At 34.4% G+C, this 15,718-nt stretch overlaps 1 protein-coding gene across 1 annotated transcript in view; it reads right to left on the bottom strand.

The window, feature by feature from the left end:
* Positions 1 to 13,563, bottom strand: part of ABCB5 (ATP binding cassette subfamily B member 5) — a 107,875-nt gene extending 94,312 nt beyond the window's left edge. Inside the window, 4 exon segments of the mRNA XM_028166952.2 lie at positions 6,563 to 6,617; positions 9,088 to 9,238; positions 11,270 to 11,324; positions 13,511 to 13,563. Coding sequence (XP_028022753.2) covers positions 6,563 to 6,617; positions 9,088 to 9,238; positions 11,270 to 11,324; positions 13,511 to 13,563 — 314 coding nt within the window.
* Between the last annotated feature and the right edge of the window lie 2,155 nt (positions 13,564 to 15,718).

Genomic DNA, 15,718 nt, shown 5'->3' with positions numbered 1-15,718 from the left:
CAAAATATATAAAGAATTCATAAAAATCAACAACGAAAAAACAAACAACCCAACTGAAAAATGGGCAGAGGATCTGAGTAGACATTTTTCCAAAGAATGCATACAAATGGCCAAGAGACACATGAAAAGATGTTCAACGTCGCTAATCATCAGGGAAATGTAAATCAAAACCACAATGAGATATCACCTCACTTCCATCAGAATGGCTATTATACAAAGACAAGAAATAACAAGTGTTGGTGAGGATGTGGAGAAAAGGGAACCCTTGTGCACTGTCGGTGGGAATTTAAATTGGCGAAACCACTATGCAAAACAGTATGGAGATTCCTCAAATAATTAAGAATAAAACTATCATATGATCCAGCTATTCCAATCTGGGTATTTATCTGAAGAAGTCAAAACCACTAATTTGAAAAGACATATGCACTTCTGCATTCATCACAGCATTATTTACAATAGCCAAGATATGAAACCAATCTAAGTGCCCACCGATGGATGAATGGCTAAAGAAGATGTAGTATACACACACACACACACACACACACACACACACACACACACACACACACACACACACAGTGGAATACTACTCAGCCATAAAAAAGAAAAAATCTTTCCATCTGCAGCAACATGGGTGGACCTTGAGGATATTATGCTAAGTGAAATAAGTCAGATGGAGATAGACAAATACTGCATGATTTCACTCATATGTGGAATATTTTTAAAAAGCAAAATAAATGAACAAACAAAGCAAAACAACACATAGATACAGAGAACAGAGTAGTGATTACCAGAGGTGAAGGGAATGGGAAGAGGGTGAAATGGGTGAAGGGAGTCAACTGTGTGGTGATGAATGGAAACTAAACTTTTGGTGGTGAGTATGCTGTAGTATATACAGAAGTTGAATTATAATGTTTCATTATAATTATAATGAAACTTATATAATGTTATAAACCAATGTTACTTCAGTTAAAAAGAAAGAGAAATGTAATCATTTAATAAACCTATACTGGGTGCCCACTAGTATGAAGTTCTAGAAATAAATACCTTAAAGAGCAAGATAAGAAGTCCCTATTCGTGAAGAGTTTACATTCCTGTGGGAGGAGACAGACAACACACAAAGAAAAAGAATTTCAAGTTGTTCTATGAGGAAAGTAAACAGGGTGATAGGTCATGGAATAACTGGTGGGTAAAGGTGAGTTGGGAGAGCTAGTGAAGATAAAAAGAGTGATTAAGAAAAATTTCTTTGAGGAAATGATATTATGGCTGGGATCCAAAAGGAGAAATGGAGCCAGCCATAAAAAAGCAAGAAGAAGAGCATTCCAGGGACAGAGAAAAGCAAGTAATAAGGTCAGAAGCAGGAAAGAGCTTAGCATGTTCCCAGAAGAAAAGAAGTCCAAAGAGTTATGAAATTATGAGGCTGGAGAATTTGGCATATCATAGGGCTCTTAGCTATGGTGCATTGTACAGGTTTTCTTCCAAGAGAAACAGAAGACCATTTAAGCGTAGAATGTTCTTATCTATTCAAATTTTAAAAATATTACTCTGGGTCCTCTGTGGAGAATGGATGGAGGTTACAACAAAGCAAAACAGACAGTTTAGTTAGGAGGTTATTGCAGTGGTCAAGGTGAGAAGAATGGAGGCTTGGATGTAGATGGTAGAAGCTGATTGCAAAGAAGTAGACAGATTCTAGATATATTTTGGAAATACAACAACAAACAAGAATTGCCAATGTACTGGATGTGAGGAATGCAGGAAGGGAAGAAAGTAAGGATAACTCCTTAGATTTTGTCTTCAGCAACTAAGTGAATGGGGTGCCATTTACAGATGTGGGAGACTGAGACAGGAACAGATTTGCAGGAGATCTCAAGTGTTTTGATTTAGACATAAGTCTGACATGCATATTAAACGTCAAAGTGGATATCAAGTAAGTTGAAAATGAGAGTCTGAAGTGCTGGAGAGGGGTATAGGCTGGAGATGGAAATTTGAAAGTCACCAGCTTATAGGTGGCAATTAAAACAAAGTATTGGCTGAGATCATCCACAGAGACAGAGAATAAAGTATAGATAAAAAAGAGGACAAAAGACTGAGCTCAGGGACTCTCCAAACATGGTAGAGTTTAAGGTGAAGGCAAAGAGCCAGTAAAGAAAGCTGAGAAGTGGCCAATGAGGTAGTTGGAAATCCAGGAGGCTAAAGTATCAAGAAAAGCACAGAGGACCATACACTTGAGTCTCATTATTCCCAGATTCTGTGTTGGCAAATGTGCCTGCTCAATGAAATTTATTTGTAATCCAAAAATCAATGTTTGTTGTTTTCATTGTTATTTATGGACATGTGTAGGGTGGCAAAAATTTTGAGTCACCCAACACAGGTACTCCCAGCTCAGGCTGAACAAGGCAACACTCTGCTTTTTTGTTTGTGCCCTCATACTGTAAACAAGTGTCATTTTTGTGATCTAGGTAGTGGCAAGTTTTTCTAATTTTTGTGCTTTTTGTTGATGTTTTCACTGTTTAAAACGACTCTCAAGAAGCATGCTGAAGTGCTGTCTAGTGTTCCTAAGTGCAAGGAAGCTGCGATGTGCCCTATGGCACGTGAAAATACGTGTGTTAGATAAGCGTCGTTCAGACATGAGTTACAGTGCTGTTGACCGTGAGTTCAGTGATAATCGATTGATGAAGATGTTGTGACTGGAGGTTCACAGAAACCAGGAAGCAATGGTTCCGTATTTGCTAATTCAGTGTTCATGATGACTTTAATAGAACATAATTATTACAATAACGAGAACTGACTGTTTTCTAATAAGAGGGACTGTTCAAGGGCAGCATAGAACACTATAGGTTTAATAGAAATCTTATTGAACTTTTTTTTAATGTTGTGGGGAAAATGTTTGCAATATTATAAGAGAAAACTGGGCTAAAAGATCAAATGCAAAGGAGAAAATAAAGACTTGTACACCGAAAACTACAAAATATTGTTGGGAGAAATTAAAGAAGATCTGAATAAATGGATTGGAAGACGCAATGTTGTTAAGATGACAATCTGCCCAACTTAATCTATAGATTCAATTAATCCCTGTCAAAATCCCAGCAGGCTATTTTGCAGAATTTGAAGAGTAATCCCAAAATATATGTAGAAATATATGTGGAAATGAAATGTCTAAAAAGAAGATCGAAGTTGGAGGACTTTCATTTCCTGATTTTTTAAAATTTATTTATTTATTTAAACTCTAAAACTATAGTACTCAAGGCAGTGTGATACCAGCATAAGGACAGACTGTCAATAAATGCAACAAAAATGAGAGAACAGAAGCTAGCCCTTATACTTATGGGCATTTTATTTTTAGCAAAGGTGTCAAGGCAATTCAATGTAGAAAAAAAATAGTTTTTTCAAGAAACAGTCTTGGGACAAATGAAAAAAAGAAGTGCAAAAAAGAAGTGAGACCCTTACCTCACAACAGTCGCAAAAATGAACTCAAAATGGATCATAGACCTAAGTGTCTGAGCTAAAATGTTGAAATTTCTAGAAGAAAATGTAGAAGAGACTCTTCACGATCCTATGCAAAGAATTCTTAAATCCAAAAGGAAAATCCATAAAAGAAAAACCTGATAAACTGTACCTAATCAAATTTAAAACTTTTCTGTTTCAAAAGGAATCTTTAAGAAAATGAAAAGACTAGCCACACATTAGGAGAAAATATATGCCAATCATATATCTGACAAAGAACTTGTATCTAGAATTTACAAAGAACTTTCAGAATTCAACGTTAAGACAAACAACACTATAAAATAGGCAAAATATTTGAATATGCGCTTCACCATAGAAATATATGAATGCTTAAAGAGTAAATAAATGCTCATTCGGGAAATAAAATTAAAGTCACAATACGATACCACGTCATACCTACAAAATGGCTATAATAAAAAAGACAATGACAAGTGTTGGTGAAGATGTGGAGAAACTGGAACAGTTACACATTGTTGGTGGGAAAGTAAAATGATATATCCACTTTGGAAAACAGTTTGGCAGCTTCTTAAAAAGATAAACATAAACTTACCATATGACCCAGCAATTCTACTCCTAGGTATCTACCCAAGAGAAATAAAAACATATGTCCACACAAAGATTTATATATCAGTGTTCATAGATTCCTTATTTTTAAATAGCAAAAAAAATGGAAACACTCCAGAAGTCCATCATCTGGTGAACAGATAAACAAAACATGATCTATCCTTGCAATGGATTACTATTAAGCAATGAAAAGGAACCAACTACTGATACACATCATAGCATGGGTGAACTTCAAAATCATTGCACTTAATAAAAGAAGCCAGGTGCAAAACCCTACATGTATGTTTCCAAGCACATGTAATGTCTAAAAAATGCAAATCTTTAAAGATAGCAGATAAGAAGTTGCTTGGGGCTGGGGGTGGAAATGGGGATTGATTGCAAAGGAGGAATCTTATTTTCAGAATAATTGTCTGATAAGTAAGACAAAGGCACAGACAACATTAAAACATTAAAATTACATAAAACCATGAGTCATTGTCTTTGGAAAATAGGTAAAATAACATTTTTCAGTTCTTGATTATTATAGATGTAAGAGGTATTATCTTATCCCCACCAAAAAAGTTATATAAAACAAGGTTTCCCAGAAATGTGTTCATCAAAACATTGGCTCAGCAGGATGTTTAGTTTCCATAGTCAAACAGGTTTGGAAAACTTTGATTAAATTGAGCCTTAAGTATGCTTATCTGTCCTAAGTGTATCCAAGGAGGCTGTCATATACAGTGTTTTCTGAACCATTTTGACTATGGAACCCTTCTTCACCATATACCTCAAATATTTCCAAAGCAGTACACTGGTTTGAGAAACAATAGCATAACAAATACAACATTATAAATGTTAAGAATGTTTCCTTATAAGTTTAGTAATCTCTTAATAACCATACATAGATTACATCGACATATCTTATTCTCCCTTTTATTATGTTTTTAAGATAGATGCTCCTATTTTTAAAAGTTCCAAACTTTTTTGTAAGGAACTCATACTTAATGATTGTAACATCAGAACCCTGCTTTAATATCGTAAGACCAGAATTCAGTAGAAGGCAGTTCCTGGATCCTAATCAGGAATTTTTAAAAGATGGAACATAAATAAACTTTATGTAAAATGTGCTAGGGGCTTCCCTGGTGGCGCAGTGGTTGAGAATCTGCCTGTCAATGCAGGGGACACGGGTTCGAGCCCTGGTCTGGGAAGATCCCACATGCCACGGAGCGGCTGGGCCCGTGAGCCACAATTACTGAGCCTGAGTGTCTGGAGCCTGTGCTCCGCAACAAGAGAGGCCACGATAATGAGAGGCCCACGCACCGCGGTAAAGAGTGGACCCCACTTGCCACAACTAGAGAAAGCCCTCGCACAGAAATGAAGATCCAACACAGCCATAAATAAATAAATAAATAAATAATTAAAAAAAAAAAAAGTGCTAAAAATAGAAACTTTCCCTCAAAGAAAGTCGAGACTGCAGCAAAGCACAACTTGAGGCAGCATTATTCACACTGTAGTCCAGAGCAGCACTGTCCAATAGAACGTTCTGTGATGAAGAAAATGTTCCATATTTGTGCTGTACAATATGGCAGCCAGCCATATGTGACTTGAACACTTGGCAAGTGACTGAGAATGAGAAACTGAATTTTAAATTTTATCTAATTTTAATTAATTGATGATTAAGTAGTCACATGAGGCTGTGGCTAACTGTGGAAGGTCAAGAATTATGGCCCAGAGGGTGTCACTACAATGTGATGGATGTCTCTTGGGGTTGTGTAGGATGGAGGCTTCATTTTTGGGGGAAAAGAATAAGAGATCACTTAGGTCTGATAAGACTCTGTTAGTTTCAGTGAGGCACTACTGAAATCCAGTGAATATACTCAGTAAGGTTGCATTTCTCTAACAAACTCAACACATGTGACAGAGGAAAGCATACTGCTTAATACACAAGCTTACAAAAACAAAATGATAATAAATTATCTATTTCAGACTTTATAATTTTTAGTCTGAATACAACTTTACTATAATAGTCTGAATAATTAGTCTCCAAAATTAGTCTGAATAAAACTTTACTCTGTTTTTTTATTTTACTATTTGTTGCACACATCTTCTTGGCTTTTAAAGTTTACAGAAGTGGCATTTTTCTGTAAGTTTTGTAAGAAAAAAATTTTAAAAAGGAAAAACTAGTCATTTAACCTCTAGGTTATGTACCTTCAGTTCTAGGAAACAAAATTTATGTAAAAATGCAAATCCCAAAACAACATTTCTATTGATGACAATTTTGTCAAAACTGAAAGCATATGAACTTATATACCTTTCAAGTAGGAGAAGAAATTATAATTACACAATTATAATGTGTAATTATATTTTCTATACCAAATGAAAGATGAGGACATGTTTGCTTTACTCATTTATATGTAATATTAATGATCAGACAAACATTTCAGTTTTCTTCCTTATAAGTATTGAATAAAGCAGCATGCAATGAATATGATATTAACATTTCATTTGGACTTACACAATCATATCTTCATTCACCTTATCTTGAGACTGAGTACAGTTCCGATAATTTGCTGTAAAAAAGTTTTTTAAATTATAAAGGAAATTAATAAATTTATAATTGGCCATGACGTCTTTTATACATAGCCCTCCAAACCAAATATAGTCCCTTCTCAAGAAAATGGACTTAATGACTACACACTGGTTAATGATCATCTTATTTTCTATTCTTTAACCTAAAATTTGCAATTATTATCTCTGGTTTCAGGAAGCACACATGCAACATGAAAAATTACAAGGAAATATTAACCATGTAGCTCATATGTGGAAAGAATTCTTTAGGACATCTCTGATTTCAGGTAACAGGTACGTAAGTAACAGAATTTTCCTTTCCTGTCAAAATTATGCATTTAGAATTCAGTTTGAGATACCCCAGGGAGTAATTTAGAAAATCCAAGAAAAGCAAGAACACAAATGAAAGTTGTAGAGGTAGGAGTCACAGGAAAAATTTAAAAGAAGCTCATTGAAATTTGTTGGGTATAACAAGGATAGCAACATCATAAAATGGTATTTAAATAATCCTTGGTTTACCAGTTTGCCATGTAAACTTTTCTATATATATTCTAGGAAAAACTACATCATACATTAATTAGTATACCAAGGTTGTAATTTTACCAACAGCACAAAACAGTGGTTGATATCAACTATCATAATTTTCTTTCTTAAATGGCCATAATAAACATTTGTAATAAATTGCAGACAACATGCTCTTCATATCTTACATAACCACAGTAGCCTCACATATGATGATGTCTATGATCTTTATTTATGTGCAAACAATCATTTTTCCTTTATTCCATTTTTGGAATTGTGGTAGAAAGCATTTTAAAGCAGCTTATTACAAATATCAGAATTGACATAGAAGTATTAAAACTCAGTAGAAAGTTTTAATGAAATTTAACTGAGTTAATAAAGAGAATACATATTGTTTCTAAAAGTGGTTCCTACAGTCACATAAAAATGGCATAATGTCATTTTGGAGATTTTATATATATATATATTTAAATTTTATTTATTTATTTACTTTTGGTTGTGTTGGGTCTTCGTTTCCGTGCGAGGGCTTTCTCTAGTTGCGGCGAGCGGGGGCCACTCTTCATCGCGGTGCGTGGGCCTCTCACTGTCACGGCCTCTCTTGTTGCGGAGCACAGGCTCCAGACGCGCAGGCTCAGTAGTTGTGGCTCACGGGCCTAGTTGCTCTGCGGCATGTGGGATCTTCCCAAACCAGGGCTTGAACCCGTGTCCCCTGCATTGGCAGGCAGATTCTCAACCACTGCGCCACCAGGGAAGCCGGAGATTATATTAATAGACGTAGAATGTGCAAAAGTTCGGTGCTGGCATAAAAATGGGCCTCTGATCAATATGATAGTTATTATTCATATTTTCAATTGTAGGAGCAAAAAAAATCCTCCTCTATTATTCTTTAGAAAACAAATGTTAGAAGGTTGAGGACATATGCCTTAATATCTCCACTTCTCTTTAATAATATGTTATACCAATAATATCCATGTATTTATCTAAATCTTTATCAACCTCTTTATGTGTTCATTACATTTGAAAAAACACACAATGAAACTCGAGAAACATGGAGAAGCCTTAAACAAAAACAAAATTAAAATTCAGTAATGTCAGTCAGGTATGTATTGACTATCCTATCTAAAGCTGACTAAGCAATCAATTATAGAGCAGATCTAACCAAAGGAGTACTCCTAAACAGACTGCCTTAGGTTGCTAGGCTTATTCTTTCTCCCTCCTGCCCTGCTTCCCTCCCTCCCTCCTTCCTTTTCTTCACTCACTCATTCAGAGAGAGAGGGAGAGAGAGAGAGAGACATATTTGGCAATCAATAAATATCTGCTCAATGAATTGGCAGTTCCATTTGTTTTACAAAGTGACATCTTCACCTTCTATCATTAAAATATCAAAAAATTAATAACTGTGTAGACAGGATATCCTCACATGGAAGATGGAAGCTATGGATTTATTCACTTAAACAAGACTGGGGCATTTGAAAAATTAGGCTTTGGATGGAAAATAAGAGGGTATGAATTAGTATTTAAAGTCAAATAGGGCACAGATGGTCTCCAGCCTGTCAACTCACCTTACAGATTTTGGACTTGCCAGCTTCCATAATTGTGTGAACCAATTTCTTAAAACAAATCTCTCTCTCTCTCCCTCTCCCTCTCTCTCTACATAAACACACACACAGACACACACACACACATTGTATTGGTTCTGTTTCTTTGAAGAATTTTGACAAATATAGATTTTGGTTCTTTGGTCTCTGGCAATACAGAAGAATAAATGACTTAAATATTATATAGATATTGTTTGACAAGAAAATAATCTGTATTATGAGTTTAATGTTTGTTTTATTTAATGCTTTTGAGTCCCCAGCAATATAGAAAAGTAAATATTGTACTCACTTGTGTTGGTTTTGACTAGACATCCACTGATAAGACTGTCACTCATTTCTCACTTGTACTCACTTGTGTTGGTTTTGACTAGACATCCACTGATAAGGCTGTCACTCATTTCTCCTAAAATCAGTGACATTACAGGAAGACAGGCCCCATTTACTAGTGATGCTAGTAATCCTAGGATCATGAGTGTGATGTCCAGTCCATCAGCAATGAGAAACTGAGGAAAACAAATAAAACATGGTAGCATGATAGCTGTTAAAAACAAACACCAAGGGCTTCCCTGGTGGCGCAGTGGTTGAGAATCTGCCTGCTAATGCAGGGGACACGGGTTCGAGCCCTGGTCTGGGAAGATCCCACATGCCACGGAGCAGCTGGGCCCGTGAGCCACAATTGCTGAGCCTGCGCGTCTGGAGCCTGTGCCCCGCAACGGGAGGGGCCGCGATGGAGAGAGGCCCGCGCACTGCGATGAAGAGCGGTCCCCACACCGCAGTGAGGAGTGGTCCCCGCTTGCCGCAACTGGAGAAAGCCCTCGCACGAACCGAAGACCCAACACAGCAAAAATAAATAAATAAATAAAGGATAGTCTTCTAATTAAAAAAAATAAAAAAAAAAAAACAAACACCAAAAACCAACCTACAGTTTTTGCCATCAAGTACATGTTATTTTACAAATTAAGAGGCCAAATAAATGTATAAAATCATGGATAAGTATTTATATATGAAGTAAAAAAAAGCCCTTGATCTTAAGTGTTTACAATGTACTTTGGAGAAACTATTGAAAAATAAGGTAGAAAAATCAGTACAAATTGTAGATCTGTGACACAAGCCAGGTCAGATGTGCATATAAACCAGAAACTTCCTTCCATTTGGTTGATTCTGAAATAAATTATGATATTTGAAAAGTCTGTAAGGACAATATCTTGGCTTAATGAAATATCTTGCCTTATGAAAGTTGATCTTCAAATTTTCAGTTCCCTAGGTGTATCAACGCAACAGCAATGACACAACTAAGTGCAGAGAACAGTAACTATCTAGTAAAAATTAGTTCACCAAATGTAATGAATCATATTTTTCATTCTTATTTTAAATTCCTCAAATTTTTTGTATCCAGGACAACATCTATGCTGTAAATAAGGGTCTATGATAATTTTAAGGCTGTTTGGAATGAGAAAGGAATACCTGAAAGTCAAATAGTGAACACTTTGTAGTCTATGCTATAATGGGTCCCTACAGCACTATTCCAAAACCAAAACATGAACAAAACTTGAAAAAGTGGATTATTTATCTTACTGAGAGGGGTCAAGATAAAACGTATAAGGTATTGAAATAAAATTAGATTTGAATAGCAGCAAAAGGAATTTAGTACGTATTTTATGAATGGATATTGAGAAAATTTCATGTTTTTCCATTCACTCGTGCAATAGCTAATAAATATTTATGGAGTAACTGCCATAGCATTGTACTCAGTACTACAGATGATAAGAAGGTATCTGCTTCTCCACCTTCCCCTAGAATAGTGTGTTATCTCCTTGATAAAGCTTGTCACGTTCTGCTACTTTCCAGGTTTTTAAATTTTTGACTTTTGAAAAAACAGGCACTGCTGCCTATGTATTTCTAATGACAATGACAACCAGGCTGACATAGAGGTTAGGTCGGTGGAGGTGATGTTTTAGGAACACGTCTGAAAATGTTCCTTGAACATAGCCCCAAAGAATTGTGCTGCCACACTTTTTGATGCATAGGATTTATAAAATATTTATGTAATTTTTTTTTATTTAAAAAGGATTTATAACATTTTAAAAATAATAAAAGCAACTCATTTCAATGTATTTTCATTGGAAAATACTGAAATGTAAACATACAATAGCAAGAGTCACTCATAATTCCCCACTACTGAGAAATAACCTCTGATAACATTTATGCAGCACACACACACACACACACACACACACACACACACACTTGTCTGCACATACATACACACATATACACGCTTTTTTGGGCAAAATTGGATCATTGTATGGATATTGTGTTATTTTTCTTATCTCTTATTGTGGAACTTATGGGTTATTTATATATATTGATATTTTTCCTATTGGAAATAATAGCTTAATGAATTCTTTTCTTAAAATTCCCCTTTTCCCCAAATAGATGTAAATTATCAAACAAAAACAATCATTCTATGCACTCCTGACAATTCTCTAAAATTTTCTGATACATAGACATACTTTCTAACTAATTTCACTTACTATCTCAGTAGGTCCAACAACTTGCTGTCTTACTTTGGGCAGTTCTTGCAGTTTTCTGGAAAACAAATGTTTACAATGGAAAGATTACCATGTGAATATAATTTGCAAAATTTTCTAATTAAAATTGTGTTGAAGTGTCAAATTTCACTCATTGGTAACAAGTCTATATCAACGTTGACATTTTAAAAACAAACTTAATGATAGACAGTACAAAGATTTTTAGTATAATCACTGGGAAAGTTTAAGTCACCACTGGTTGTCTCTACATTATTTAGGTAACAACTGAAGACACACATCTGGAGTAGAATTTTTTTTTATTGTGATAAAAGACACATAACATAGAACTTACTATCTTAACTATTTTTAAGTGTGTAGCTCAGTGGTATTAAGCACAATCACACCGTTGTGCTACCATCACCATCACCCATAGAACTCTCATCTTGCCAAACTGAAACTCTATAACCATTAAATAACTCCTCCCCCGTAGCCACTGGCAATCACCATTGTACTTTCTGTCTCTAGGAATCTGACTACTATAGGTACTCCATTTTAGTGGAATCATACAGTATTTTGTTTTTTTCTGAAGGGCTTATCTCGCTTAGCATAATGTCTTCAAGTTTTATCCATGTTGTAGCACATGTCAGAATTTTCCTCCTTTTTAAGGCTGAATACTATTCCATTGTGTGTGTGTGTGTGTGTGTGTGTATATATATATATATATATATATATATATATATATATATATCCCACACTTTGTTCATTCATTCACCAGCAATGAACACTTAGGTTTCTTCTACTTTTTGGGCTATTGTGAATAACACTGCTATGAATATGGGTATACAAATATCTTTCTAAGTCCTTGTTTTCAATTCTTTTGTATCCAAGAGTAGAAAAGCTGGATCATGTGGTAATTCTATTTTTAATTTCTTGAGGAATCACCATACTGTTTTCCATAGTAACTGCATCATTTTACATTCCCACCAACCATGCGCAAGTGTTCGAATTTCTCTATATCCTCAACAAAACTTCATATTTTCTGTTTTATTTTATTATTACTATTTTTTTAATAGTAGCCTTCCTAATGGGTATGAGGTGGTAGATTTGAATTTTCAAACCCTTTGTAACAAATTACTCAAGAGCAACTGAGAGCTTTAAATGAAAGTTCTATTGAATACACATTAAACAAATGTACTGAGAATTTTGTCCCCCATTGAAAATTTCATTTCTTAGCTCACATTTCAAGGAATTCCAGAAGAAGAATGTTAATTTTTGCCCATTGATTTCAGAGAAATCTGTAATCTGTCAATTACACACACACACACACACACACACACACACACACACACACACACATACATATAAGATTATGAAACTTTAAAAGAAGGGTGGAGGGGATCAGATTAAATTTTCTAAGAAAGACGTCACAGAAGGATGAACTTCCAAGTCTTTTCTTCAGCTTTATAACATATTGTTCTGGCGGCTTTGATAAATGACAAGTCACTTAATTTTATTCCATCTGAAGTTAATAATTTACTTGTATATTGGGCCAGCTTTCTCTGAGATGATTCATAGATGACAACAAAATATTTCTTCAAGATTATAAAGGCTACAACCCCTTCTCCCTACCCAAATGTGGATTTTAAAGCTTAAGACCTAGTAAGTTATCTTGTTTTGATAAATTTTGTTTCAGGAATATTAAATAAATAGTGATCTAGAGGGGTTCACTACCGTTTTACAGTTTATACATCAAAATGTAACACAATTATTATGGTAAAAGTGGAAATTAAAGATTTTAAATCATTTCCATTTTAAATCTCTAAATTAATGAATTATAGGTGTAGGAAATTTTATAACACACATATGAACACACACATAGACACCTACTTACTGAAAAAATAATCAGAATCCAATATTTTGTTATGTACCACATGGAATGAAGGACTCATGGAGAATTAAAACATAAATATTCAAGTATTTTCTCTCTATATGCTGGTAAACTATAAGAAATTCAGAAGAATAAATATCTGAAGTAAATACTAAATCAGTAAATCCTGTAGCTATTACACTTCCTAAATTTACTATTAAACCACTTATAACACTGATTATGTTGAAGTCCAGCAAAATGCAAACAGCCCTGCTATTTTTGGAAAAAGACTATAAACATTTTTGCTACAGCTGAGAAAAGGGTAAGGTATATTTGATGTTGCAGAACAGTTTTTGTAGAATTTCGGCAAAGCTTACCTATTTCTCTGATAATTTTCTTGCATTTCTTCAACACTTTCAGAATTTGCCATCTTATTTACAATGTAACTCTTCTGAAATAAAATATTAACAAGTATATCATGATGATGTGAATTTTTATCACTTAGTCGATATAAAGCATTCTTTACATCCCTAACAGCTTCTAAGAAAGCATGCGTCTGAGATTCACCCTGCCTCCACCACCCCCCACTCCAAATGAAGTTTCTGGTTACCTAACTCACCAACTCAGAGTTTTTTTGTTTTATTGTTTTTTAAACATCTTTATTGGAGTATAATTGCTTTACAATGGTGTGTTAGTTTCTGCTTTATAACAAAGTGAATCAGTTATACATATACATATGTTCCCATATCTCTTCCCTCTTGCATCTCCCTCCCTCCCACCCTCCCTATCCCACCCCTCTAGGTGGTCACAAAGCACCGAGCTGGTCTCCCTGTGCTATGCAACTCAGAGTTTTTTATGAATTTATAACTTCTTTGCTTCATTCTGGGCTTAGATTTGGAGCTAATAAAATTCTAGAAATGGAATAAAAGGAGGAAAGCCAGACTCCATGAACAATGCATGTCTTCCCAGAACGTTAGATTTTATTCCTACTCTGACCCTGATTTTATTGTTAATGATGAAAATCTTTAAATTAACTATTGCTTAGTTTTCTCTGTAAAGAAACTGATGCAGTAGTTTCTGTTAGCCAGCAGCTTGAAGGACTAGGGTTTTTAGTTCACCAAATATAAGGAAGTTAGAGCTCCTACCATATATGAATTAACAGCTCTTAAAAATTAGAATAGTAAAAAAACCTCATTTATTATTAAAATTATATTAAGCATAATGTATTATTCCTTTAGATGATACTTTAGGATCTTAGCTTGTCTTAAGCTGCAGTTATCAATATAAACTATCATTTCATTGCAAATATGCAGAGATGTTTTGGCCTCAATCTGATTTGTTAGACCATGTAACGTATTACCTATATTAGGATTAATATTAATATATAATTAATATATTACTATATATTATATTTATAATATAATATATTATATTATTAATATATATTATAATATAATATTAATATTAATATATAATTAATATATTAATTAATATAATTAGGATTATAACAAATATAAATTTAAACTCTAGAGTGAAATTAGTAATTAATTAAATACTACCTAAGCCTCTGTAAAAACCTGTAAAATACACTTTCAAATAGTATGCTTCTCCATGAAGAAATGATCACAATGAGTCAGAAATGGTTTTAGCACTTGAGAAGGAAGACATGATACAAATACATTGGCATATGCTTCCTGTTTTAGAAACCAATGGTCATAACTTCATATAAGAAATCTTCATAATTGCTGTACTGATGTTATACCATCTCCAGTTATTTAACGTATATGTAAGTAATTAAACTCTATCAATCATTACACTTTAGAAATTAACAGTTATATAATAAAACTCATAAATTCATAAAAAGAAACCAAAACAATTTAGGCCTACCTTGGTAAGTGCATGATCTCTTCATTTACACCAAAATTATGTGTAATTTCCCCCCTCAACCAATAACTAACTGCTCTCTCAGAACTGTGCTTTGCTAAGCTTATTTTCTGATCACGCCTTAATATCTGATTACAACAATGGTGAATTTCCGGGTAAAGCACACTGGGTTCTTCTTGTCATACTGTACTTGGGAAACAAAGTGAGCAAAGAAAATTCACTGAGCCAAATAAACACTCTTTTTATTTTTTTTAAGTTTAAATTTATTTTTTAGTTCGCTACAATTTAGATTTATTTATTTATTTTTAGTTCTCAGATGACTTTTCTTTTTTTAAATTTTTTTATCTTTTTTTTTTGTATCTTTATTGGAGTATAATTGCTTTACAATGCTGTGTTAGTTTCTGTTGTACAACAAAGTGATTAACCTATAAGTATACATATATTCCCATATCCCCTCTCTCTTGAGCCTCCCTCCCGTCCTCCCTATCCCACCCTTTTAGGTTGTCACAAAGCATCTAGCTGATCTCTCTGTGCTATGCAGCAGCTTCCCACCAGCCAATCATTTTACATTTGGTAGTGTATATATGTCAATGCTACTCTCTCACTTTGTCCCAGCTTCTCCTTCCCCTTGTCCTCAAGCCTGTTCTCTATGTCTGCGTCTTTATTCCTGCCCTGCCACTAGGTTCATCAGTACTGTATTT

The sequence above is a fragment of the Balaenoptera acutorostrata genome, chromosome 7 (assembly GCF_949987535.1).
Source record: "Balaenoptera acutorostrata chromosome 7, mBalAcu1.1, whole genome shotgun sequence".
NCBI classification, from domain to species: Eukaryota; Metazoa; Chordata; class Mammalia; order Artiodactyla; family Balaenopteridae; genus Balaenoptera; species Balaenoptera acutorostrata.
The sequence above is the reverse complement of the archived record's forward strand: the minus strand, read 5'-3'. Positions and strand labels throughout refer to the sequence as shown.